The 27,906-nt window shown below is 45.9% G+C and overlaps 1 protein-coding gene and 1 pseudogene across 1 annotated transcript in view; both read left to right on the forward strand.

The window, feature by feature from the left end:
• LOC124580219 overlaps positions 1–27,906 on the forward strand; it is a 77,919-nt gene that overhangs the window by 13,338 nt on the left and 36,675 nt on the right. The window contains exons 4-5 of the mRNA XM_047131258.1: positions 11,268–11,481; positions 14,153–14,633. Coding sequence (XP_046987214.1) covers positions 11,268–11,481; positions 14,153–14,633 — 695 coding nt within the window. The remainder of the gene's footprint in view (positions 1–11,267; positions 11,482–14,152; positions 14,634–27,906) is intronic.
• On the forward strand, positions 22,113–22,231 carry LOC124556826 (annotated as a pseudogene).

The following is a 27,906-nucleotide window of genomic DNA, read 5'->3' on the forward strand; positions in this document are numbered from 1 at the left end:
AGAAACTTCTGAGGATGCATGTTTGGAACACGGGAGTGGACGGTACTGAGTCACAGTCTGCGAGAACATTGGAACAGAAGAGAATCGAAGCATTCGCTGCGTGTTGTTACAAAGTATGTTGAAAATTAGGTAAACTGATAAGGTAATGATTGAGGAGGTTCACCGCAGAATCGGTGAGGAAAGGAATAGATGGAAAGCATTGACAAGAAGAAGGGACAGTATTTTATTTATTTATTTAGCGTATGACATTACATATGAACAGCGACTAGCGTTTGTGGATTACATAGTTTTACAAAATTTTACAAAACTATATTAATTTCATAATTTATAATTTAAAAAATAAATCTATAAATTAATATCTAACTTGTCGATTCATTCAAGGGCTGCCTCCATCACTTCAAAGAAATCTTCCAAGTTCCCATGGTAGGCTCTTCTGCTACAGCTTGTTGCAATGTGACGGATCGTCTGGAGTTCATTTCCACAGTCACACTGAGATGATGAAACCCTTACCCATTGGTAGAGGTTTTCAGCACAGATACTGTGGCCTGTGCGGATCCGATTAATTGTTTTACAGGCACGTCGCGTTAGTTCCATACCGGCTAGTCTTTGGAGGGTCTGATGTTCCTCATGGGCAATAGTGTTCCACATTTCTGTGCATTTTTTGTTGATACTGAAAGTAGCTGCCTGTAGCGATTCTGTCAGTAGGACAGATGGTTGCATAGGTTTTAATCGCTTCATTCGGAATGCAGGAACGTCAGAGTGCATTGGTTTTCCTTGAGGAGGGCGTTCTGTCTTCGGAGTTCTGGTGGCGCAATGTTGCTTAGAGGTGGTAACCAGTATAGAGGAGTAGATTTGATGCAGCCTGTTATTGTCCTCATTGCTGCATTTAGCTTCACGTCAATTTTTTTCACATGTGTGCTATTGAGCCACAGTGAGGTACAGTATTCAGCAACAGAATAGACCAACCCTAAGGCAGCGCATCGCAGTGTCGTAGCTCTTGCGCCCCTTGAGGTACCACTCAGCTTCTGTATCATATTATTGCGTGATCTCAGCTTTGCTGCGGTGTTTTCTATGTGCTTCCTGTTTCTGTCAGGAGCCACTTCTAGATATTTTGATCAGTCTTGGTGGTGAAGGATCTGACCATTAAATGCGACATTCAACTTCGCATTGGCCATTCTGTTGTTTAGGTGAAAGCAGCTGACTTCAGTTTTCGTTGGATTTGGTATCAGTCTTCACTTTTTGTTCATCTATTGTAATTACATCTGCGGATAGGATCTCCTCACCAGCTTTAAGAGTTCTCTGCTGCGTGGCCAAGGCCAGATCGTCTGCATAGATGAACTTTCTTGACTCTGTTTAGGGAGGTCAGATGTATACAAGTTGAACAGGATTGGCGCCAAAACTGAGCCTTGAGGAAGACCATTATTAAGTTTTTTCTGTCTGCTTAGTTGGTTCCCAAGGGCTACTTGGTAGTATTTCTCAGATAGCACGTTGTTAATGAGCCTGATTGTGGTTAGACAGTGTATTACAATGGCGAGCTTGTACAAGAGTCCTTGTCTCCATACTGTATCATAGGCAGCTGTAAGATCAATAAAAGCCACTGACGTTTTAAGTTGACGTTGGAATCTAGCTTCTATGTGTGTAGTTAAGCTGAGCACTTGATCTGCGCAGCTTCTGTTTGGTCTGAATCCTGCCTGTTCGATGGGAATAACTTCATAGACTTTGGACCGATTCGGCTGAGGCTGACTCTTTCCAAAAGCTTGTAGGAGCAGCTCAGGAGGGCGATTTAGCTAGCAGTTTTGTTCGCTGGTTTACCAGGATTCAGTATTGCTATGATTTTTGTTTTTTGAAGGCTTTTGACATGATCCCTGATTGCATAATATTTGTGGAAAAGCTTGCAAGCCATCTACGAGTCCTGTATCCACAATTGATGGGGAACTCTGGGTGTATCCCATCAAATCCTGGAGCTTTGCCTTTTTTTATTTCTTTGATTTTCTGCGGTGATCTGGATATCTATTAAGACATCAGGGAATAACTTACATCGTATAGAGGGAGCTGTAGAGGGTTAAGACAGTAGAGGGACAGGCCTTTGTGGCCGAACGGTTCTAGGCACTTCAGTCCGGAACCACGTTGCTGCTACGGTCACAGATTCGAATCCTCCCTCGGGCATGGATGTGTGTAATGTCCTTAGGTTAATTAGGTTTAAGTAGTTCTGAGTCTAGGGGACTGATGACCTCAGATGTTAAGTCCCATAGTGCTTAGAGCCATTTTTTGAACAGTAGAGGAAGGCAGAAACTGGAAACATCCAGCAAACAATTGATGACATACGTGGCAATCACTACTCCGAGATGCAACGATTGGCATAGGAGAGTAATTCGTGGCTAGCCACACGAAAATGTCAGAAGACTGCTGTTACGGGAAAAAACGGTCTCCTCCTCTCCACTCCCGGCATCCAGCCATATGACGAAATTTTATTTAACGCTTTTAAAGGGTTGCCATGGCCTTGCCGCAGTGCTAACACCGGTTCCCGTCAGCTCACCGAAGTTAAGCGCTGTCGGGCCTAGCTGGCACTTGGATGGGTGACCGTCTGGTCTGCCGAGCGCTGTTGGCAAGCAGGGTGCACTCAGCCCTTGTGAGGCAAATTGAGGAGCTACTTCGCCGGCCGCGGTGGTCATGCGGTTCTAGGCGCTCAGTCCGGAACCGCGCGACTGCTACGGTCGCAGGTTCGAATCCTGCCTCGGGCATGGATGTGTGTGATGTCCTTAGGTTAGTTAGGTTTAAGTAGTTCTAAGTTCTAGGGGACTGATGACCACAGATGTTAAGTCCCATAGTGCTCAGAGCCATTTGAACCATTTTTGAGGAGCTACTTCATTGAGAAGTAGCGGCTCCGGTCACGAAAACTGACATCGACCGGGAAAGCGGTGTGTTGACGACATGCCCCTCCATATATGCATCCAGTGACGCCTATCGACAGAGGATGACACGACAGTCGGTCAGTACCGTTGGGCCTTCCGAGGCCTGTTCCTACGGAGATTTTAAGCGACCAGTAATGATAACAGTATAATAAAGTGAACGTTGGGTTATCCCAGAAATATTACATATTCTGACGTTAGTGCATCAGTTTACAACATGACATGGTCTACTATCCACGGAATGACTCTGGCCAAGAAAGCCTACAAATTTACATCGGCGTCCGAAAGTTCAGTGTAATTATAAAGAAGACATATTTCGAGGGCAAGCTGCCGAAAGGATTACAAAACTAAGGAAAACATAGAACACTTTCCAATACACCCGGAATATCGTAAATATATCTTTATTTAAAAAACTAAAAACGGAATAAAAATCACTTCTAAAACAATAACATTGTTAAAATTTAGAGCGGTTACTTTGGTGTGTCACACGTTTGAGTGCACCGTGACACGTTATCTGTGTTGTGGCTCAAGAGCTTTATTTACAGTCGATTCCATACTTCATCCTTCAGGAAGAGCTGTGATTTGTGACGATATTAGGAAAAGTCCTTGGTGGCAACTGATAGGCGGCAGTTCGTCTTTCAGTTGCATTGGAGACCCGCTCTACACTACTTAATCGGAAGTATCCGCAATTCCCCACTAAATGCGGAACTGACCAGTAGATCTCACGAGGGGCGAAAGGAGGCGGGGATTATTATGTTGTCTGTAGAGAAGCAGCAACAGCAGAATGGCTCTGTCCAGAGAGGTCAGTCACTTCGAACGTGCCGTCCGAGTAATAAATTCATCAGGAATCCTTCTAAAGTTGCTCAGTTCCAGTGTTGGTGACGTGATTGTGAAGTGGAAACGCGGAGGCACAATCACAGGTAAGTGAAGACCAGGCAGATCTCATCCACTGGCAGACAGGGAGCGTCGAGCATTGCGGAAGGTGGTCGTAAAAAATCGAATGAAGTCAGCGGAACGAATCACGCGTGAGTTGCAAAGTGCTCCCAGGAGACAAGCAAGCACAGTGGCGTGTGTAGGGTGTTAAGACGTTTGGGGTACAAGATCGAACATCTCCTTGTAAGACACATTTATATAGTCAGTGCTAAGCGTCGCTTGAGGTGGTGTCAAGAGCGACGTCACTGGGTGGTAGATGATTGGAAACTGGTGATCTGGATTGATGCATAATGCTATACCGAGCTGCAATCTGATGGAAGGACATGTGTTTGGTGAATGTCTGCAGAATGTTATCTCCCACCATGTATAGTGCTAACAGTGAAGTAGGGACGAGGTGGTGTTACGGTATGAGAAAGTTTCTCTTGATTAGTCTGAGATCCCTTTACTGCTCATAAGAAACCGCTAAACGGTAGTATATGAACACATTTTAAGGCATCGTATACTGCAGAGAGTAGACAAAAAGTTCGGAGGAGATGTTTGTTTGTATCAACATGAGAATACATTCTGTCATAAAGCAGCATCTGTGAGGCAATGTCGACAATAACATTCTTCAAATGGACTGACCTGCCAGAAGTCTCGAGCTGAAAGCTATGTAACGCCTTCAGAAGGACTTAGAACGTGACTTCGCTCGAGACCTCAGCATTCAACGTCACTACATGCTCTGGCTGTGGCTCTGTAGGAAGAACGGGCTGCCATTCCTGCACACACATTCGGACTTCACTGAAAGTGTCCTAAGCTGAACTGAAGCCGTCAGGAAGACGAAGGATGGACACATTTCACGTTAATGTCAACTAATAGATGGTCTGTATACTTTTGATCACGCTGTGCATGTGTTTTTGAGTGGGCGGCCTCACTGGCAGTCAAATAGGCGTACGTCTTCACCAGGTGCATCTCAGTAAGGACGAGCATTGTAGCCCAAGTAGCTAAAGCCCAGATCAACTCCACTTCTGGAACGTCGCATTTGGGGCGATCACACCACTCCTCGGGTCAACAATGAACGCGTGAATCCCGTACGTCCAGCTATTTCGATGCTTCCCCACATCGCGGCGAAAATTATCCCTTTCCACTGTATTTGAATCTCCGCTTTGTCGTCTGCGCTCTGTCGTGAGAGAGACGCACACTCTTCCGTATGTCGGTTGTACGAACTGACAACCCTGAGCTTACAGTACACCGTTTGCCAGGAAACTAAGTTCGTGAGACAACTGTAATTTCCACAGAGAATTGTCTATCATCACTGTACCTCATGGTACAGAGGAAATTAGATATCAGTTCTGATGTCGTGTGATTAGTCTTGAACGAGCTTGTACTGACCTACAACGTACAGGGGATTAGGATATGTGTTTGGTGAATGTCTGGAGAACGTTATCTCCCACCATCTACAGCGATAGCATTATTTTGCCTATCCCGCATACGTATGTTGTGTCTTGGACCCCATGTCAGAGCTGTCAAATAAAATGATGTTCTCTGATACACTGAACCTGACGCTTGCCCTTAGTACAGCTGCGATTCTTCTTGGAATACTGGCATATAATAATTGTGTACTCTCCAGTGGAATGTTATGCCATTCTTCGATCAGAACCTCTTCTGTAGTGACGAGGAGGCGGAAATCTGCTCCAGAATCTGCACTCCATACCGCCAACAAGGGTTCGATAATGCTCGTGTCCGGGGAGTGTGCTGCCCAGGGAAGACGCTGCAGTTCAGTTGCATGCTCCTCACACCATGATTGTACTGCCTCATTACTACCACCGTTCACATTGTTTCGCCTATCCCCTGTACGTGTGTGGTGTCTTAGACCCAAAGTCAGAGCTTTGAAATAAAATTATGTTTCTAATACATTGAATGTGACGCTTGGTATTCACATACATTGGTGTCCAAAATTAAAGCAACAAATCGCTATTTCCCCGTCCTGTGTTTCATTCACGATATAATGATCCATACGATTGTGTTCTGCACGGAAGATGGAATTCCGACAACGGACAATCAGGCCATCGACGGCGCCAGGGGACCTCTCAAACGGCGTAATGTTTGCCGGGTAGTCCACTATACAATCGCACCAAAAAGTATTGGCACACGTGCGTATTTATCGTTGCTGGTTACAAACGCCGCACCTTCCGGTACACAGCACACGTGCGTGCTACCTCACATACCAGACATCACACCTGCCCACAGTGCCTACAAAGGAATGCAATGTTAAGGGCAAACATGTTTCTCCTCTGCACACAAAAAGCATTGGCTCAGAGCGTGGCTTCTCGGTATATTGCTGGGTTTTCAGGTACCGGAACGCCATCTACTGACGCACTAGACACTGCGTGTTGTTGACGGCCCTGTCATGGGGCCGAAGAAGAAGGAACACTCAGTGGCGTTGCGTTAGAGAGTGGTATTGCTCCATTCTCAAGGGAGAAGCTATCGACAAATCGGAGCAGAGGTGTCTGTTAGCTATACCACGGTACGAGCCATCATTCATAAATATAAAGACACTGGAACAACAGTGAATAAGTGTTGTCCTGGACGTCCAAATGTGCTTACAACCCGAGAGCGTCACCGTATCATCGCACGTGCTGGGAAGGAACCTGCTACAAGATCAGCAACTATTGCTGAGGTTGTTCAGACAAAGTCCGACAAGACGGTTAGTGTTTAAGCTATACGAAATGTGTTGAATGAGTCTGACATACATGGAGGTTTTCCCAGTAAAAAGCCATTCATATCGGAAATTAGTCTGACATACATGGAGGTTTTCCCAGTAAAAAGCCATTCATATCGGAAATTAACCGCCTGCAGTTTGCCAAGGACTACATCAGCAAGCCGATGGAGTTTTGGAACACTGTGATATTTAGTGACGAATCGAAGTTCAATGTGTTTGGATTTGATACAAGAAAGAAAGTTCGGCGCAAGCCGAATACGCACCTGGACATCAAACACATGCATCCCACAGTCAAACACGGTGGGGGCGGTATCATGGTCTGGGGCTGTATGGCGGCGTCTGGCGTAGAAATATAGCCCTTAATCCACGGTACAATGGATCATATGAGATAAATCGACGTATTGCGAGGTAATTTACACACTAGTGCACAGACATTGGCCCTTAATGGGGTGCTTCATTTCCAGCAAGACAACGACCCAAATCATACCGCCATGAAAAGCCGCGAGTGGTTACTGTACAATGCCCCCAGAAGGGTTCTAACACCACCTCAGAGCCCTGATTTGAGACCCATTGAGAACCTGTGGGCTCATCTTAACACGCAAGTTAGAAAAAGGCGTCCGTCTGGTAAAAACGACTTGGAGAAAGTGCTCCTGGAGGAATGGTCGAAAATTACCCCTGATATCACCCGGAATTTAATACAAAGCATTCCTAGGCGTTTACGTGCTGTTATAGATGCTAAAGGGATGCACACTAGCAATTGGAAGGTGAACATCAATGAAGAAAACGAAAACACTGTCCGATTGATATGCGTGTGCCAATACTTTTTTGGATGCAGAAGAGCGATGTTTATTTTCATAACACTGTATGTTACTCTACGGACAGGTCATTTGGACGTATTTGTAACCTATGTAATGTAAGGTGTCACGTGTCTGGGTTCTGTTCTGAAATATAAGTTTCGTTTAACCTACAACCACTAAAATTTAACTGTGCCAATACTTTTTGGTGCGATTGTAGCTGTGTATACAGTCGCAAATGGTGCAGTAGGGCACAGAGAAGACGTCTGCCAGACTCTCTGTGGTGGAGGACTACAGTAAGAATGGAAGTAGGATAGTTGCAAACTGATGTGCCCCTATGTTTTAATGTGAATCTTTCTGTATGTTATCGGACGTGGGGGCAGTTTTTAGAGACCGAAACTGTATCCCAAAAGGCACGACAAGGACGACCACGTGTGACATCAGAGAGAGAGGACCGTTTTTGGCTGTAAGGGCACGAAGATACCTCCATAGTACAGCACAGCAGATGGCATCTGACCTCGCAGCATCCACTGAACTTGTTGTATTGAGAAAAACGGTGTACAGAAGGCTTCGGCAGAGTGGTCTTTACTGACGCAGACCTGCCGTACGTGTACCTCTGACGCGTCTTCACAGAAGAGAAGTCTACAGTGGAGTCGTCAACATGCCACTTGGACGGTCGAACAGTGGGTTAATGTTCTTTTCACAGATGAGTACCGGTTTGATCTGGAGAGGAATTCACGACAGATTCGCATCTGGAGTGGACGTGAAACACGATTTCTGGATTGAAACATTGTGATAACAGACCGATAGAGAGGAGAATCCATAATGGTGTGGGCAGGGATTATGATGACCAGTGGAACACCTCTCCATGAAATTGTATCGGTGAATCAGCATGGATCCACTGCTGACAGATGTCTTGAGGAAATCATGGGACCTCATGTGCCGTTGTTGCGAGGAGCTGTGGGCCTAGACTTTATAAGTGGGCACAATAATGCTCGACCTCATAGAGTACAAGTGGTTGATGTTTCCTTGGAAACGGAAGATGTTGCACGCATGGCCTGACCTTCTCGCTCTCCAGATTTGAATCCCGTAAAGCGTATCTGGGATGCACTAGGGACACCCGTTGCGTCATATCAGCATCCACCAACCACTCTCCAATATTTGCGTGCAGCTCTGCTGGAAGAACGAGCTTTATTGCCTCAACATGAAACTGGTGACACCATTTACAGCATTCCCCGTCGTTGTCAGGTCTGTATTGCTGCCAGAGGTTGTCACACACCATACTATGCAGATTAACCAGTTGTGAGAATGCGTCTGCAAATCCGACAAGTTGCAAAAAACGAAGAACATGATTGTCTACCGCTACGCATGTTGCAGCTGTTTAAGTTTTGTATTCTTTACATTGTTTCTACTTTACTATCCCTGTTTATACTGTTTTGTGGCAAAATAAAAGTAATCTTGCAAAAGTTCCGTTTGTAGCTTTACTTTTGGACACAAGTGTATTTGATCCAAAGGATATCGGAACGAAACTTTTGGCAAGTGCTAAAAGTGTTTGCAGTCGCTCGTTTTCATGTCTGTTTGAGCTAGAGATGAGATTAAAAGAAAATAGAAAGGGTGGATTATACATTTATGATGAACAAACTGCCTTTTTATGTTCTGCAATATGAGAAATTCAGGCGCATTTCATTTTTGTTTAAAAGTGTCTTCAGTCAGTGGGCTCCAACGTTGTACTTGCTTCTGGTCAAAAAAACGGTGTTCTTAGATGTAATCCCTCCCCGTGTGGTTTCCACATTTTGGAAGCCTGAAGAAAGAAATGCGGAGCCGTCTATTTGCTTCGGAGGAAGAGATGCACGCCTGGTTCCGTAGGCAACCGCAAAAATTTTTTCAAAGGAGGCCTTGACCTCCTTGTATCACAGTGGGATAAATGTGCTAATAGAATTGGCGATTACTTTTGAAATAAGACACAGTTTACTTACTTTCTTGCCACCTGTCACGTTTTCATTTCATTGCCCCATTATACACGTCAGATGTAAAAGCTTACTGCATTACTTACGTGTTTCTCTCCGAAGCTGACAACTTATTTACACAATTACACTGAAAAAAGATCGTCTTTCATTTCAGTTGATTTTTCTTTATTTTGGAAAATAATCCTAAGATTTTTTCTGCTTACGTTCACGTTCACATTCTTTCACCGGTATGTCCTTAATCTAATAATAGATCAACGTATTTCATTTCGACGTTGTGCGTGCGAAAGGGTTCCTCCATAGGCTTCTTTCAACCCTCTTCCTCTACCAAACATCTGAAATTTGTTCGCTAAGTGAAGAAGAACTCGGTGTGGCCGTGCGGGTCTAGGCGCTTCAGTCTGGAACCGCGTGACCGCTACGGTCGCAAGTTCGAATCCTGCCTCGGGCATGGATGTGTGTGATGTCCTTAGGTTAGTTAGGTTTAAGTAGTTCTAAGTTCTAGGGGACTGATGACCTTTGAAGTTAAGTCCCATAGTGCTCAGAGCCATTTTGAAGAAGAACTACATCATCACCTGAATGGAATGAACAGTCTAATGACTATAGAATATGGACTGAGAGTAAATCGAAGAAAGATTAAAGTAATGAGACGTGGCAGAAATGAGAACAACGAGAAACTTAACATCAGGATTGATGGTCACAAAGTAAATGAAGTTAAGGGACTCTGCTACCTAGGCAGCAAAATCACCAGTGCCGGATGGAGCAAGGAGGATATCAAATGCAGACTAGCACTGGCAAAAAAGGCATTCCTGGCCAAGAGAAGTGTGCTAGTGTCAGACCTTAATTTGGGGAAGAAATTTCTGAGAACGTACGTCCGGAGCACAGCATTGTACGGTAGTGAAACATGGACTGTGGGAAAACCAGAACAGAAGAGAATCGAAGCATTTAAGATGTGGTGCTTTAGACGAATGTTGAAAATTAGGTGGACCGATCAGGTGAGGAATGAGGAGATTCTGCGCAGCATCGGAGAGGAAAGGAATATGTGGAAAACACTGACAAGGAGAAGGGGACAGGAACCGCGCGACCGCTACGGTCGCAGGTTCGAATCCTGCTTCGGGCATGGGTGTGTGTGATGTCCTTAGGTTAGTTAGGTTTAAGTAGTTCTAAGTTCTAGGAGACTGATGACCTCAGAAGTTAAATCCCATAGTCCTCAGAGGCATTTGAACCATTTTTGAGAAGGGGCAGGATGATAGGACATGTGTTAAGAATGTGGGAATGACTTTCATGATACTAGAGGGAGCTGTAGAGGGCAAAAACTGTAGAGGAAGACAGAGATTGGAATACATCCAGCAAATAATTTAGGACTTAGTTTTCGAGTGTTACTGTGAAATGAAGAGGTTGGCACGGGAGAGGGATTCGTGGCGGGACGCATCAAATCAGTCAGAAAGCTGATGACTCAAAAAAGAAAAGGAAAGAGTCCTAGTCACTGAACTGTTCAAATCCCGGTTCATAAGCATCGGTATTTAACTACTCGCGGATATTTTCATCACCTACGCCATCACAATCAGAATATTGTATTTGAAACGAAAATACTGGCTCCATTTATAACTGAACACTTTAGCTATTCTTTGTCTTTTTCAAAAGTTATTGAGCTATGTATGGATAATCCGTAAGGGAGATATTCTGCATCCTGATAATTGGGAGCTTTACGGATTACAATTTAAGATTCAAATGTCCCACAACGCGAGCACCGCTTATTATTGTCACTTGCACTAAATTTCTGTTTCTTCACATACATTTACATTACTATTGTGCTTTTCGACAAGATGAGGTAAATATTCGTACCACCCTTATTATAGTTCTAATCTCCCTGTTATTCCTTTCAGTGACAACTGATTTAACTGTCGGAGGTAATCTGTTAGTTTACCGGCTGTCAGGTGCTTCATTTGTGGCGCGCGCGTGTCGGCAGGATGGGCGCGGGCGTGTCGTACGCGGTGGTGTTCTCGGCGCTGCTGGTGAAGTGCGTCTTCCTGATCAGCCTGAACGGCGGCGTGTACCTGCCGGCGGCCTACCAGGCGCTGCTGCTGGCCTTCGCGGTGCTCACGCAGGTCGCCGTCGGCGTGCAGTGGCTGCTCGCGTCGCCGCCCGCCGCCGAGCTGCGCCCGCTGCCGCCGCTGCTGCACGTAAGCGCCAACCACTCCTCCAGTCTCTGCTAATAGCCGGCACCTCGGTCGGTAAAGTAAACATTAGTCGACGGAGCCTGTACCTTTATTATATCTGCCTTAAAGAAAGCCTATCCTACTTCCAGAACATCAAAATTCACCCACTTCTTCTGGAGTCCAATTTTGCTCATCACATTATATTACAACTTCCGACTGAAGAACATGGAAAAAAAAAATTGAAAATGATTACCGTATTTGGATGCAAACGTTTATCGATAATGTTCCTTCCACCCTCCAAGATTGTTCACTACCAATTTTTTAACTTTTATAGTTCAAATAAACACAAAAAATACTGAAAATATAAATCTTTTAGAAAATCTGCATTTGGTAATTTCTGGTGAGGTCTTCTGGAACCAAAATATTGACGTCATCGGTCCCTAAGCCTACACACTACTTAATCTAACTTTAACATACGCTATGGACAACACTCACACCCATGTCCGAGGGAGGACGCGAACCTCCGGCGGGGGGAGCCGCACGGACCGTGACAAGACGCCCCAGACCGCGCGGCTACCACGCGCGGCAAATCTGTATTCTAAAATAAATTGATAGGCATATGTTTCATACATATGCACGTTTGTTCTACTCCTCTACCGTTGCTCGCACGCTAATAACGGCGTGCTGATTCTGACGCTAAGATTCTTCGGTTTTGCTACTCGCGTATATCTGTCTGTGACTCCTGCCAGGATCTCTCGCACTATTATTTAATGCGCTTGAAGTGTTCTTAAAACTGAAGTCTTGGGGGAGGACGATTAGGAATTAACGTGTCGTCCTCTTCATTGTTAATACAGGCGAAACCAAGCTCAAATCGGCCAACGGTAGGTAAGGCAATCGGTCGTGCACATGCCTTACCAACCTTCCCAGCATTCGCGCTAATTATTTTCAGCAAACGATGGAAAGTTTAAATTCGAGTGGCGAGACAGGGTTTAGAACCCTGCTCCCTCAGAGTGCGAGTCCATTGCCGCAACCTCAGCGTCACTACGGCTGATGAGAAAGTCTGCCATCAGAAGGGCTTTTCAGTGTTGTCACGCTGTGTTTAGAAGATCTCTTATTCTAGGAGTCAGTCCTCATCCTTTTACGTCTCTCAGGTTTTAAATTTTATTTTCCGAAACGTTTAATTGTGAATACTGACATATGATATTTTACTGTACTTTCGTTTTCACGATCAATTAATTGTCGATAACCGTGGTAGCCGAGCGGTTTGGAGCGTCTTGTCACGGTTCGCACGGCTCGTCCCGTCGGAGGTTCGAGTCCTCCCTCCGGCATGGCTGTTTGTGTTTCCCTTAGCTTACCTTAGCAAAAGTTAGATTAAGTATTGTGTAAGCTTAGGGACCGATATCCTCACCAGTTTGCTCCCATAAAACTTACCACAGATTTCCAATTTTATTTTCATTAAGGTACCATACTGTTCCATTTTAAAAGGTATAGTTGTTTCTTTATCTAATTATTGTGTTAATAACCTACAAACCCAGAGACAGAGAGAGAGAACAGAGAGAGTAGATTTTAATATTTGTCTGGGACGATCAATAACATTGTTGTTGATATTTGATTTATTGGCATAAGGTCGTGGTCCATAGATAATTCTCTGCCCAATATTTCATCTTACATTGGTGTCGATTACATTGGAGGCTTTAACGACTCAGACAGCTGTTACAGGCTCAAAACAGGTGAGCAAGCGCAACCGCTTATATGTAAAAAGAATGGCTCTGAGCACTATCGGACTTAAGATCTGAGGTCATCTGTCCCGTAGAACTTAGAACTACTTAAACCTAACTAACCTAAGGACATTGCACATATCCATGCCCGAGGCAGGATTCGAACCTGCGACCGTCGCGGTCGCGCGGTTCCAGACTGAAGTTCCTAGAACCGCTCGGCCACAAAGGCCGGCTGTTTATATCCACTGAACAGTTTGTTCGTTGCGTCATCAGAATGCTGCCTAAGATCGCGGTGTCGTTAAAGCCTCTCATGGAGCCTTCAGCAGTTGAAGACGAAACGCTAAGCAGAGAATTCGCATTGTACCACTGCCTTATGCAAATAAATCATAGCCGGCCGGTGTGGCCGAGCGGTTCTAGGCGCTTCAGTTTGGAACCGCGCGACCGCTACGATCGCAGGTTCGAATCCTGCCTCGGGCATGGATTTGTGTGCTGTCCTTAGGTTTAAGTTGTTCTAAGTCTAGGGGACTGATGACCTCAGATGTTAAGTCGCTTAGTGCTTAGAGCCATGTGAACCAGATAAATCATATATCAAGAATACCGAAGACGCCGGCCGTGAATGCCTGCATTCCGACCGTGACACTGTACGAATAAAATTACTTTCCCAGACGTTAAATAAGATAGTCAAAATAGTCTCAATTCCCCTTTTCCGTACTCGATTTTCGGGAAGTTTCCCTCGGTTATCAACTGAATACGGGAACTGGAAGTCCTCTCCCAAGTATTACCAATTGGGATTCGCTTTGTCCTTTTTCTCTAGTGCTGGGACATTTGACCGAAGAGAATCGCGACTCTTCAGTGACCGGGATCTCTAACAGCCCGCTGTGCCCCGTGGCGTAAGGGGTGTACCGTCACTTTCCGAAAAAGGATTGTAACGATAAACGGTGTGGAGGGTGAACGCACGCTGGGCGCGCCCGTTGCAGGGCGGCGGGGAGCGCTGGGTGTGGTCGTGCCGGTCGCCGTACGCGCACCTGGTGGCGTCGCTGTCGTACTGCGGCGCGCTGCTGCTGCTGGTGGCCGTGCTGGCCGTCAAGTCGCGCGCCATCCGCGACAACTACCGCGAGGCCACGTTCATCGGGCTGAGCGCGGGCGCCGCCGTGCTCATCGCGGCCGCCTGGCTGCTGGCCGGCCTGCTGCTCGCCACGCCGCCCCAGCGCGACGCCTGCGTCGCCTTCGGCCTCGTCGCCACCGCCGCCGTCGTCTTCCTCGTCATGTTCATGCCCAAGGGCCGCCAGCTGGCCGCCATGGGCCGCGACGGCCTGTACGCCGAGGACCGCGACGACCGCCTCAGCTCGCTCAGCAGGGCCGCCTCGCCCTCCTTCTTCCACTTCACGCCCGCGCACCACCCACAGCCGCCGCCGCCGCCGCCGCCGCACAAGGCGCCCGTGCCGCCCGGACTCACAGGTAAGCGCGCACGTGCCTCCGTGATACGGGCAGGCCGCTCTCGCCTGGCAAACGTAACTCCAAGGGGCAGTCAAACGAAAACGAGACAGATTGAAAGAAAGTTTCAAAAGTAATCGCTGTAACTGTTAATATTACACTACTGGCCATTAAAATTGCTGACGTATGCAAATGATTAGATTTTCAGAGCATTCACACAAGGTTGGGCCGGTGGCGACGTCTACAACATGCTGGCACGAGGAAAGTTTCCAACCGATTTCTCGTGCACAAACAGCAGTTGACCGGCGTTGCATGGGGAAACGTTGTTGTGATGCCTCGTGGAAGGAGGAGAATTGCGTACCATCACGTTTCCGACATTGATAAAGGTCCGATTGTAGCCTATCGCGATCGCGGTTTATCTAATCGCGACATTGCTGCTCCCGTTGGTCGAGATCCAATGACTGTTAGCAGAATATAGAATCGGTGGGTTCAGGAGGGTAATATGGAATGCCGTGCTGGATCCCAACGGCCTCGTATCACTAGCAGTCGAGATGACAGGCATCTTATCCTCATGGCTGTAACGGATCGTGCAGACACGTCTCGATCCCTGAATCAACAGATGCGGACGTTTGCGAGACAACAACTACACTCCTGGAAATTGAAATAAGAACACCGTGAATTCAATGTCCCAGGAAGGGGAAACTTTATTGACACATTCCTGGGGTCAGATACATCACATGATCACACTGACAGAACCACAGGCACATAGACACAGGCAACAGAGCATGCACAATGTCGGCACTAGTACAGCGTATATCCACCTTTCGCAGCAATACAGGCTGCTATTCTCCCATGGAGACGATCGTAGAGATGCTGGATGTAGTCCTGTGGAACGGCTTGCCATGCCATTTCCACCTGGCGCCTCAGTTGGACCAGCGTTCGTGCTGGACGTGCAGACCGCGTGAGACGACGCTTCATCCAGTCCCAAACATGCTCAATGGGGGACAGATCCAGAGATCTTGCTGGCCAGGGTAGTTGACTTACACCTTATAGAGCACGTTGGGTGGCACGGGATACATGCGGACGTGCACTGTCCTGTTGGAACAGCAAGTTCCCTTGCCGGTCTAGGAATGGTAGAACGATGGGTTCGGTGACGGTTTGGATGTACCTTGCACTATTCAGTGTCCCCTCGACGATCACCAGTGGTGTACGGCCAGTGTAGGAGATCGCTCCGCACACCATGATGCCGGGTGTTGGCCCTGTGTGCCTCGGTCGTATGCAGTCCTGATTGTGGCGCTCACCTGCACGGCGCCAAACACGCAAACGACCATCATTGGCACCAAGGCAGAAGCGACTCTCATCGCTGAAGACGACACGTCTCCATTCGTCCCTCCATTCACGCCTGTCGCGACACCACTGAAGGCGGGCTGCACGATGTTGGGGCGTGAGCGGAAGACGGCCTAACGGTGTGCGGGACCGTAGCCCAGCTTCATGGAGACGGTTGCGAATGGTCCTCGCCGATACCCCAGGAGCAACAGTGTCCCTAATTTGCTGGGAAGTGGCGGTGCGGTCCCCTACGGCACTGCGTAGGATCCTACGGTCTCGGCGTGCATCCGTGCGTCGCTGCGGTCCGGTCCCAGGTCGACGGGCACGTGCACCTTCCGCCGACCACTGGCGACAACATCGATGTACTGTGGAGACCTCACGCCCCACGTGTTGAGCAATTCGGCGGTACGTCCACCCGGCCTCCCGCATGCCCACTATACGCCCTCGCTCAAAGTCCGTCAACTGCACATACGGTTCACGTCCACGCTGTCGCGGCATGCTACCAGTGTTAAAGACTGCGATGGAGCTCCGTATGCCACGGCAAACTGGCTGACACTGACGGCGGCGGTGCACAAATGCTGCGCAGCTAGCGCCATTCGACGGCCAACACCGCGGTTCCTGGTGTGTCCGCTGTGCCGTGCGTGTGATCATTGCTTGTACAGCCCTCTCGCAGTGTCCGGAGCAAGTATGGTGGGTCTGACACACCGGTGTCAATGTGTTCTTTTTTCCATTTCCAGGAGTGTATATGCGCGAACAGTTCGACGACGGTTCCAGCAGCTCCGAGACCGTGGCTGCGGTTACCCTTGACGCTGCATCACAGACAGGAGCGCCTGCGATGGTGTACTCAACGACGAACCTAGGTGCACGAATGGCAAAACGTCATTTTTTCGGATGAATTCAGGTTCTGTTTACAGCATCATGATGCTCGCATCCGTGTTTGGCGACATCGCGGTGAACGCACTTTCGAAGCGTGTATTCGTCATCGCCATACTGGCGTATCACCCGGCAACATGGTATTGGGTGCCATTGTTTACACGTCTCTTGTCACCTCTCGCACTGACGACACTTTGAACAGTGGACGTTACATTTCAAATGTGTTACGACCCGTGGCTCTAACCTTCATTCGATCCCTGCGAAACCTTACATCTCAGTAGGATAATGCACGACCGCATGTTGCAGGTCCTGTACGGGCCTTTCTGGATACAGAAAATGTTCGACTGCTGCCCTGGCCAGCACATTCTCCAGATCTCTCACCAATTGAAAACGTCTTGTCAATGGCGGCCGAGCAAGTGGCTCGTCACAATACGCCACTCACTATTCTTGATGAACTGTGGTATCGTGTTGAAGGTGCATGGTCAGCTGTACCTGTACACGCCATTCAAGTTCTGTTTGACTCAATGCCCAGGCGTATGGAGGCCTTTATTACGGCCTGAGGTTGTTGTTCTGGGTACTGATTTTTCAGGATCTATGCACCCAAATTGCGTGGAAATGTAATCACGTGTCAGTTCCAGAATAATATATTTGTCCAATGAATACCCGTTTATCATCTGCATTTCTGCTTGGTGTAGCAATTTTAATGGCCAGTAGTGTACTTATCCCACTGTGAGACAAGGCGGTCAGTGCCTTCACGGAAAAATGTTTGCCGTTGCCTACGGAACTATAATTGTACCCACCGGTCACTTCTTCATACGAACAAATCGACGGCCGCAAATGCCTTTCTTCGGCGCTTCAGAAATAAAGAAGACGCATGGGGAACGTTCGACCAGCGTGTTGCCAAAATTGTTTCGATTACACTGCCGAAGTTTCACTGGGAAACCCTTACGCGTCCTCCGTACAGTCCCGATCTCTCCCCATGCGATTTACATATTTTTGGTGCCTTGAAGAAACACGTTCTTGGCCGTCGATTGGCTTCGGCAAAGGAGATGCACGCCTGGGTACAATCATGGTTCCGTAGGCAACCGCAAATATTTTCCCGTGAAGGCACTGACCGTCTTATCGTACAGTGGCATAAATTTATTAACACTTACAGCGCTTACTTTTGAAATAATAAACAGTTTACTTTCTTTATTCCTTCTGTCTCGTTTTCGTTTCACTGTCTCTTATACAGGGTGTTTCAAAAATACTTTTACAAACTGTGGGGACGGGCTACTTGCACCGAACAAGAAAAAATCTCTGGTAAACATGGGCTCTAAAATGCATATCTTAAGAGCCATTGCACTTGCTCGTCTTGGTTACTTTGGAACACATCTCTTCTATTGAACAAGCGCATATAGCTCTTAAGGGATGAATGCAGAGCCCATGTTCACTGGTATCTTTTTTTTCTTGTTTTGGTCCGTACTACCTCTTCCCAAAATACGGAAAGCAAGGAACTTTCAGATGGACAGACGCGTTTCACAGTATCGAAGACGAAAAAGTGCCCATAGCTCTTACGGCATGCGCTTTTTAGAGGCCATGTTTATTGTACATTTTTCTCGTTTCTGTGCAAGGAACTTCTCACAGCAGTTTGTGGAATTATTTTTTAAACACCCCCTATTTGTGGAGAGCTCTCTATTTCATCGTACTTGCGTCTGAACGAGCGGATAAGACTTCCTATCAAATATTTCGTTGCGCCAGCATCTGCCTGCAGCTTCTAAGATTCTCCTTCACCCTACTTACTACTTAATTGTGGTGCATGTACCCTTGAATGAATAATGCTTAAATGTGGAAAAGCTTTGTAAAAAATAAAATTATTTGATTGCAGAATGGCCTCTGGATCTGTGAACACAGCTTAAAATATGATTATGACTGTTCATTAAATGACTATAAAATATGCAATGTACCTTGATTATTAGTTTCCTTTTGCAGGCTCACACAAAATACGGCCGAATTTTCTGCGGACAAAAACTTCTTGTATTATTAGAGCCATTAGTAACGTTCCATGAATAACTTATTACAATGGCGTCACACTCTCATCTACCTGTATTTTTCGATAAAGCATAAAACCTGATTTTGAGAACATCCGCAGTTGAGGCTCATGTTGACTGAAGTAAATATCCGCTGCTGTTGTAATTAATGTATCTTTTTATTGGACGACTACTTCCGGAAGTTTACAGCCCCATCATCATGTGACATCAAGTAAATTGCTAATTGATAGAGGCGTGGCGATCGGGATACACAATCATAAAACGTCTAAGATATGCCTGTACAACAAACAGCAGCGTCGGTACAGTACCTGCTTCACTTTGCAGGACGGCGGAACGTAACTTTTGATACAAGCTGTCTCTCTCTCTCTCTCTCTCTCTCTCTCTCTCTCTCGACTATTAATCAAGGCAGATAACTCCAGACTAATCATTGATAATCTTCATCTTCCTCTACGGAGAAGATGAACTAAGAATGAAATTACAATGAAATGCAGACCTTTAGCTCCTTACAGGCGTTGATAAATATAAACGGGGATAGTAAGCAGCTAAAGGTGTTGATTTCATTGTTCTTGAGCTGCAAGATTACCAATGGTATCTGTTCTTTCGGACATGTCCGAAAGGACAGATATTAGCTTCATATATATAAACTAAGAAGGTAGTCAGCGATGTGCGGTGTATCGTATCTGTGGATGACATTATCTCAGATTGTGGCTAATCGCTGAATTACTTGACATTTATTAAAAACTTTACGAATATGTTTCCCACCCCCGATGAAAGGCGGAAAGCATATGAGATGTTACAAGCTCCTTTATGCGTGGGATAAGACACAGATTTTCATGTGACGTTCCTTTAATGATATACTGGCTTTATTTTGAGAGGCTGTGGTGACGAGGCTACTGTGTGATGTTTAGTGAAGCATCATTAACTGAACTTCATTTAAAAGCACTTGTTAGCAGACGTTTGCCACGTCGTGTCAAGACATGCCTCATAGCTTGTCGACAGCACATCGGTTAAGGCTCGGGAAACAGGGAGCGGTCTGCCAATAAGGCCAGAGCACGTTCTTGCTCGCTGCGGCTGTTACCTGGTGTCCGGTAACGACTTTGCGTTACCAGCTGTGCTCCAGAACCGCAACTGAACTGACACCTGGGTTATGCTCTGTACACGTGTTACGTCAAGGCGTCTGACTGGAGAACCAGATTCGAAGGCCTTAAGTAACAAATAAAAGTAATTTCACTCAGACTATAAATTTGAATGTTTCTTCATTAGTGAGTTGATAGATTATACTCAAGAGTACATGTTTCAAATGCCATACAGACGGCCACGATCAGTGGGATACAAAATTATTAGGTTCCTTCCATTCGTATACCACAGGGCGAGACGCTACAGATCTGTGGAACCAATCACAGTTTGTACAACGTCTTCTTGTTCACGTACAGCCGTCATTTCACCACTCCGGACAGATCTCCAGTCCCATTGTCAAATCGATACATTTAGTAAAACTAACCTTCCGTAGGTAGATTCCCAATATTGTATAGTCTAGTGAGCTTCCTCGACTGTACTAAACCAGGGAAGACACTTTTATGTGAGATTTGACCCAAGCAGTGACTATCTGGCGGATTTCCTATTGCCACATTTCAACTAAGATAATTGATGACTCCTCACTCCGAACGTGGGGTGATTTTGAAAGTTGGAAGTACACTGCAGAAGGCCATATGTAAGTGGATAAGGACGAGTTAAGGTCTAATTAACATTGCCCCATGAATGCGTTTTCGTGGCCGGAGGCCTTTCTACCATGTACAGAGGGCTGCACGCATACTTTATGCCACAGGGCCGACGTTTGCTGCAGTACCATCACGTAGAACCCACGTGACCGAAGCCACCGAGACACTTCTTTCAGCAGCAAGGCAGTGTGTCCCGCAGTAAATGGGGACGTATCCGTGAGAGGACGACAGTTCCTAAGGGGATAAGGTACAAGCTCCGATGAACAGTGGCGCCCTTTGGTATGCAGCAACTCAGGAATGTTCTACACAAAGTGATGCATAGTACGGATAAAGTGACATTTAGCACGGAAACAAACACCTCTGGACAAATGATAATTTAGAGCTTGTTTGTTCTTTATGTTTTAGGCAGTATCTCTCACAGGTTATGCCTATTGTTCGAAATCACCCTTTATTAAATCCTCACATCCATTCGTCAGTGTGGCTTATTAAGCCATGTCGCTCATATCTGGTGCTCGTTGCTTCTTGCGAAACTGAAGTAACAGTTCACAATGGGTCGTAAAACATTTCCTAGGCCATCACCGGGAACCATAATCGTCTACGTATAAACGTAACACCTGTGCATGACTTGAATGTCCCATCGGTGTGAAATTTATTTTCACCATCAATTCAAGCTAGTCCTTGTTTTTATATTATTATTATTATTATTATTCTCAGGAGAACCTCCACATTCCTCATCAATCCACCTAATTTTCAACATTCTTCTGTAGCACCATATCTCAGATGCTTCCATTCTCTTCTATTCCGGTTTTCTCACAGTCCATAGTTCACAACCATAAAGTGGTCTATTCCAGAAGTACATTCTCAGAAATTTGTTCCTTAAGTTAAGGCCTATGTTGGATACCAGCAGACTTTTCTTGCGCAGGAATGCCCTTTATGCCAGTCTAGTCTGCTTTTTATGTCTTTACCCCGTCCATCATGGGTTATTTTCCTGCCTAGGAAGCAGAAGTCCTTAACTTCGTCTTGTTCGTGATCCCCAATTCTGATGTTAAGTTTCTCGCTGTTTTCATTTTCGCAACTTCTCATTGCTTTCGTCTTGCTTCCATTTACTCTAAGTCCATATACTGTTACAGTGTTCATTCCGTTCAACAACTCCCGCAATTCTTCTTCACTTTCACTGAGAATAGCAGTGTCGTCAGCGAATAGTATCATTGATATTTTTTCACCCGGAATTTTAATCACAGTCTTGAATCTTTCTTTTATTTCCGTCTCTGCTTCTTCGGCGTATAGATTGAAGAGTAGCGGCGAAAGAGACGAAAAAGTACGTTCCTCTCTTACACCCTTTTCAATACAAACACTTCCTTCCTGGTCTTCAAGTCTTACTGTTTCCTCTCGGTTCTTGTACATACTATATAATCACCCCTCTTTCACTATGGCTTACACCTATTTTTCTCAGAATTTCGAACATCTCGAACCATTTTAACTGTCGAATGCTTTTTCCAAGTCGACAAATACTATGAACTTGCCTTGATTTTTTGTTAGCTTTGTTTCCATTATCGGCCAATGGCCTTGCCGCAGTGATAAAACCGGTTCCCGTCAGATCACCGAAGTTAAACGCTGTCGGGCATGTCTAGCACTTCGATGGGTCCTCATGGGGGTCTTTCGAGTGCCGTTGGCGAGCGGGCTGCACTCACACCTGCCAAGTAAGCTTCCAACGAACGTGGAAAGAAACGGTAGACCGTCCGACCATGTTGCTATCATTCGACATGATGGTTCTGCTGCTTCTGCTTCAGAGCCAATGGATTTCGAAGTCATCCCAAGGCGACCATCTTTCCCCAAGTTTGATGCTCCACCCATTGTGGGCTCAATCCCTGTGCTTATATTTACAAGAAACACATCTGAAAGCCACTGATGCCTCTGTACTACTGGGCTACACCCTCCATTGAAAGGACGACCCGACTGTTGAAAGAGCCAAGACGGGTTGCTGTGTTCGTCAATAAAACACATCACTCCTCTGCTTTCTCCTTGGTTACTGACCTACAAGCAGTAGCCATTGCAGTACATATGGGTGAAAACATCACTATCTGCCCCCTTTACTTACCTCTGCATACTTGCCCTGGCGCTCTCACAGGCGTTATGGAACAGCTCCCCCACCCGTTTCTCCTACTGGTTGATTTCAGTCCCCACAATGTATTAAGAGGCTCAGATTATACTTGCCCCACAGGTCGAGTCTTGGAGGACGTCTCGATGTCTCAGGAGCTGTACGCTGCTGAGTCGACCTCTCTTTCTGCTCTCCAGCCCTTGCACATTCAGCACACTGGGAAGCAGTTGATGACCTTCATTCCAGAGACCAGTTCCCACTGTGAATTCATTTGGATGGAAGATTTCTTGAACAGGAGCCACCGAAATGTATGATCATCAGGGCCAACTGGGCACTGTTCAGCTAGCTGTCTGTGTTTAAACACCATGACGAAATACAGGAATGGGTAGACCATATCAGAGAAGTGTGATCCATCATGCCATTGACTTATCGACCCAAAAGTCCTTAGGTAATTTTAGGAGGACAGATGAGCGCTGTTCAAAAATCCACGACAGGCGTGTCGTTTTTCGACGGTTTAGGTACCGCCCAACAACAGAAAAACTCACAGCCTTTCGAACTGCGAGAGCAAAGGCCCGCCTCGTACTTAAAGAGAGCAACAAAAGGTCATGGCAAGGTTCCTGGACTCTGTCAACTGTTCCACTACTTCTTCAAAAGTATGGGAAACTATCTGGAGGATCCCCGATCAATATAATCATTTACCAATAGCAGCAGGCTGAAAGAAGGTTGTCTCCGAAGAACGATTGGAAACATTGCCCAGACGGTGACAGAGCATTTTGCAAAACTACTGTCATGCAAGCCAGGAACCAGAGTTTTCTCGCTACAATGTGGTTGTAGAGAGGGGAAAGTTGGACTTCAGATCCAACAATTCTGAGTCTTACAACTACCGTTTCTCAATGTGGGAACTGAAATCGTCGCTGTGTGAGATTCGTGATATTGCACCCAGGCACGACCAAATCCAGTACTGCATGTTTCGACCTTTGCCAGCAGTGTCAAAGGAAATCCTCAATGAATGTTTTAATTTGATATGGCAGACAGGTCATTGCCCCGATTCGTGGAAAGAGGGAATTTTGTTACTTCTCCTCAAACTAGGATATGACCACACACATCCCAGTAGTTACCGGAGTATCACATTAACGAGCTGTGTAGGAAAGACCCTGGAATGAATGGTTAACGTCGACTGGTCTGGTTGTTAGAGACCAAACAATTCCTTAGCCACCCTCAAAGTGGATTCGTGAGATTTAGGTCCGCTGTCGACAACTGACCCTGCTAGAAGCGGCTATTCGGCAGTCTTTCCTATGTGAACATCATCACTGTATTGACATATTCTTTGACAGCAGTAAGGGGTATGACCTTACTTGGAGACACAGTATTCTCGCTCAACTGCAACAGTGGGGCTTTCGTGGCCACCTCCATATCTTCATATGGTCTTTCATGTCTCAACGGCTTTTTAGGACCCTAGTTGCCGATACGCCGTCAGATCGTTTTGAGCAGGAGGATGATGTCCCTCAGGGCAGTGTTTTGCGTGCTCCTCTCTTTGCAATAGCCATAAACAGTATCACATCTACAGCAACGAGTCCTGTACAGTCCTCCTCATTTATGGACGTTTTTTGCTGTTTTCTGTTTTTCCTCCAGCAGTGCAACTGCGAGCCATCAGGTGCAATTCACAGTGCAGAGGTTATAGGAGTGGGCTGCAAAGACTGATTTTCAGTTTTCTCCAGAGAAATGTGTGTGTGTTCATTATAATCCTTCTCGCCGTATTTTAATTTACCTGAATTCCATGTAATGGTCACCATTCTACATCTTACACACTCAGTGTTTCTGGGCCTCATTTTGTACTGCAAATTGTCGTGGTTGTCACAACGGGGAGATCTGAAGGCCAAAAACCTAAAGGCAGTGATCATCATAAAGCGCCTTAGCCATAGGTCTTTGGGAGCGGACAGAGCGCTTCTGCTCCAGTTTCATAGGTCTTTCATGCGTTTGCGGCTAGATTAAGGGTGCAGGTGTATGGATCGGTGAAGCTTCCTTATTTGAAGTTCTTTGACGCTGTCCTCCATGAGGGGATTAGACGGTCCGCACGTGGTTATAGGAGCAACCCCATACCCAGTCTATGTGCTGAGGCTGGCAAACTGCCACTTACAATCCGACGGCAGCTCCTCATGGTGCGTCAGGCGTGTAAAGTCCTCACAGCTCCGAATTCATCTGCATACTATACTGCTGCTCGCCCACCTCTGGAAAGTCTTTTGTCCAATCATTCTTGCGCATCAGTGCCGTTTGGGATTCTCCTGCAGCGTGTGCTGGAGTCGCTTGGTGTGGAGCAAGTACAACCCAAAATCCAGGGCTTTAACCATCTGCCACCCTGATTACTGCACGGGCCCAGAGTAATTTTAGATTTGGTGCAGTACAGGAGATATTGCACTTCTGTGTATGTTTTAAATACATTATTTTATGACATTTTATGTGAGCACCACTACTCCACAGCCGTATTTACAGATGGGTTGAAACAAGGGCACTCTGTTGGTTGCTCTGTTGTTTTCCCTGATCCTCAAGGTCAGACTGCCTCGAGACTTTGCTGTCATTGACGTGGAATTATATGCGATCTTGCGGGAGCTGAAGCAAATGAGATGTGCTTCGAGCACTAAACTTCTTGTCTGTCCCAATTCTCTATGTGCCCTTCACTCTCTCCAACGCTTGTACCCAGCAGATAAAGTAGCCAGAATACCCAGGATGCTCTCCTCCAACTATGACGACTGGGGAATGCGGTGTCTTTCTGCTGGGTACGGGGGCACGTGGGTATTTCAGGGAATGAAAGGGCAGATGTAGCAAAGGAGGCGTGACGTGATTCTTAATTATTTCAGTGTCCTATCCATCTGCACGCAATCACTTCGATGTTGATGTACAGAGTTATGCATCGATGGGAAGACGAGTGGCTGTAAGTGACCGATAATAAACTGCATCTCATAAAGCCGACTATGCTACCGTGGTGTACTTCCTTTCAGCCACGAAGACAGGGTGAGGTCCTCCTCATTCGTTTTCATATAGGCCACAATCCTCTGATCCAGGGCTTCTTGCTCCGGCGAGATGACCCACCAATGTGTGGTGCTTGCGACGTACAGATCTCTGTGCGCCACATTTTACTAGATTGTGTTTTATTTTCGGACGAGGCGGCAGCGGCACATTTTAAGGACGTTCAAACAAATGTGGTGTGGCTTTTAAGGTTTTCTGATGTGTCCAACATGTTTCTTCAAACTTTAGGGAGGTGTAATCGGATAGCTTAAACTGATAGTCATTGACAAGATCATTCACAGTTATGTTGACGTCAAAGTGGACTTTTAGTGAAACGTGACCGGAATTTCGTTTCCACCATAGTTTCTTATTCACAATAATCGATCACGTAATTGTCATTTTAAACGATTAATGCCATGAATAGTTATTACATGTGAAAATATCATCCTCATATTTCCTTAATGTTCTGTAAAGAATAACGCGAAAACATCAAATTAGAAATAACTCAGTTCTGGAGTCCAGATTCAGGCACTCTGATATATCGTAACTCATTTCGTGAAAATTGGTCGGAAAGTCATCTAAATAGAAAGCACGTGGTTCTTCCTAAGATTGTTAACAAGAAAGATGATATTTTCAATCTTATTCTGTTCGAAATGGAGAGACAATGAAAACGGAAATGATGGCAGTTTTGAAGCACCAAAATTCTAAACGTAGAATGCTTCACTTGGTTTCTTTAGTGCCAAAAGTTAGTGGCACAAAAATTAGACTGCAGCATAATGAGTCTAGAGATCGTAACTGTGGCGGTTCGGAACTGGATAATAGGCAGAGCGAGTAAGTCTAAGAGCGGGAACCAGTGTTAAAAACCAGAACGTCCCAGCACGTAACTGAGTGAAGGAGTGTGGTACTGAGCGACTGTATACACAACGCTGTGTGTGGAATGTGCCTCTGCCGCTAATAACGGTTTGTTGGGCCTGATGGCTGAGAACTACCTTTTAGCGTCACTTTCTTCGAACGTATTACCCTGGTTGCTAGCGTCAAAATGCGCAAACTGGAGATTTGGATATACAGAACTCATGAGACACTTAGGAAATCAGACATTACGACCCGCCAATAACTGAGTTTGTGCGAAAACCGACAGTAATACTGGCCTTACACAGTTAACCAGTTTTAACATCTGTCCAAAAATGAACAGAACTCGTCATATCTCCAAACAATTGAGAAGAAAGCTTGTGTATCTCGAGAATCTCGTAAACTTCGCTAATTGCAAGGTTCATGCGGCAGACCTTTTGTCATCAAAATGCGAAAAATCACAGAGTCGTTTATACCGTGGCCGTGCATACAATCTTCAGATGCATGCTCTCTGACATCAAAGAGCCGTTATCGCAGGTAGGTTTGTTTCTTGATTCCTTTCAGGGAAAATAGAAAAAAAGGCGGAGGTGAGAAAACGTTTTAACGCGATGTAATAGGAATAAGGAAACGACGAAGCTCCTGAGGACATATCATGAGACGTTTTAGACAGTCCCCTAGTGCCCATGAGGATGAGGTTCTAGATTTGGATCCCGGTACGACATAAGTTTAAATGTAACGCAGAGTTTCAACACAGCGAACATTCCGTTCCGAGATGAAAGATCATTATGTAGCCAATAGGTTTAAATCGTCGCTTTACCAATCTGATTTCTATTTTTTATGATTTTTCACACTTACATTGGGCGAAGTCGCTACCATCCCTTAAATGAGACAACCTCTTAACAACAGTTTCCAACAAGCTGAAAAATTCCAGTTAAATAAGTTCAGATTTAGCAATTCTTATTAAAGTGAGCCGTTCGTGTTATATACTATTCGTGTATTCGACAGTGCTGACTGAACGTCTGACGTATTGTAAATGAACTGACTTTTCTATGAGGAAATGTTATCTGATAAGTGTTGAATTAATATCCTGTTAGATCATGAAACGAATGGCGTCAGTTCATTAAGCAGAGAAATGCAACCTTCTCCACATTCAAGGCTTGGTATAAACCTAAGATGTTATGGCGTCTGACTATGAAATTACTAAATCCAATCTAGAGTCAGTGTTGCCACAGAAATAGCTGATGTTAGCAATGAACAGCAGGTGTGATTTGTAAAGATTAATGGGGCATACTTTTAGGTAAAGCAAAAAATGGAACTTGAGGGGTTGGACAAAAATATGTAAATACCACGAGAAATGCATCCCTGGACATAAATGCAGTTGATAGCCAAGCTTGCAGTTT

Source organism: Schistocerca americana, chromosome 1 (genome assembly GCF_021461395.2).
Source record: "Schistocerca americana isolate TAMUIC-IGC-003095 chromosome 1, iqSchAmer2.1, whole genome shotgun sequence".
In the NCBI taxonomy this organism is placed as follows: Eukaryota; Metazoa; Arthropoda; class Insecta; order Orthoptera; family Acrididae; genus Schistocerca; species Schistocerca americana.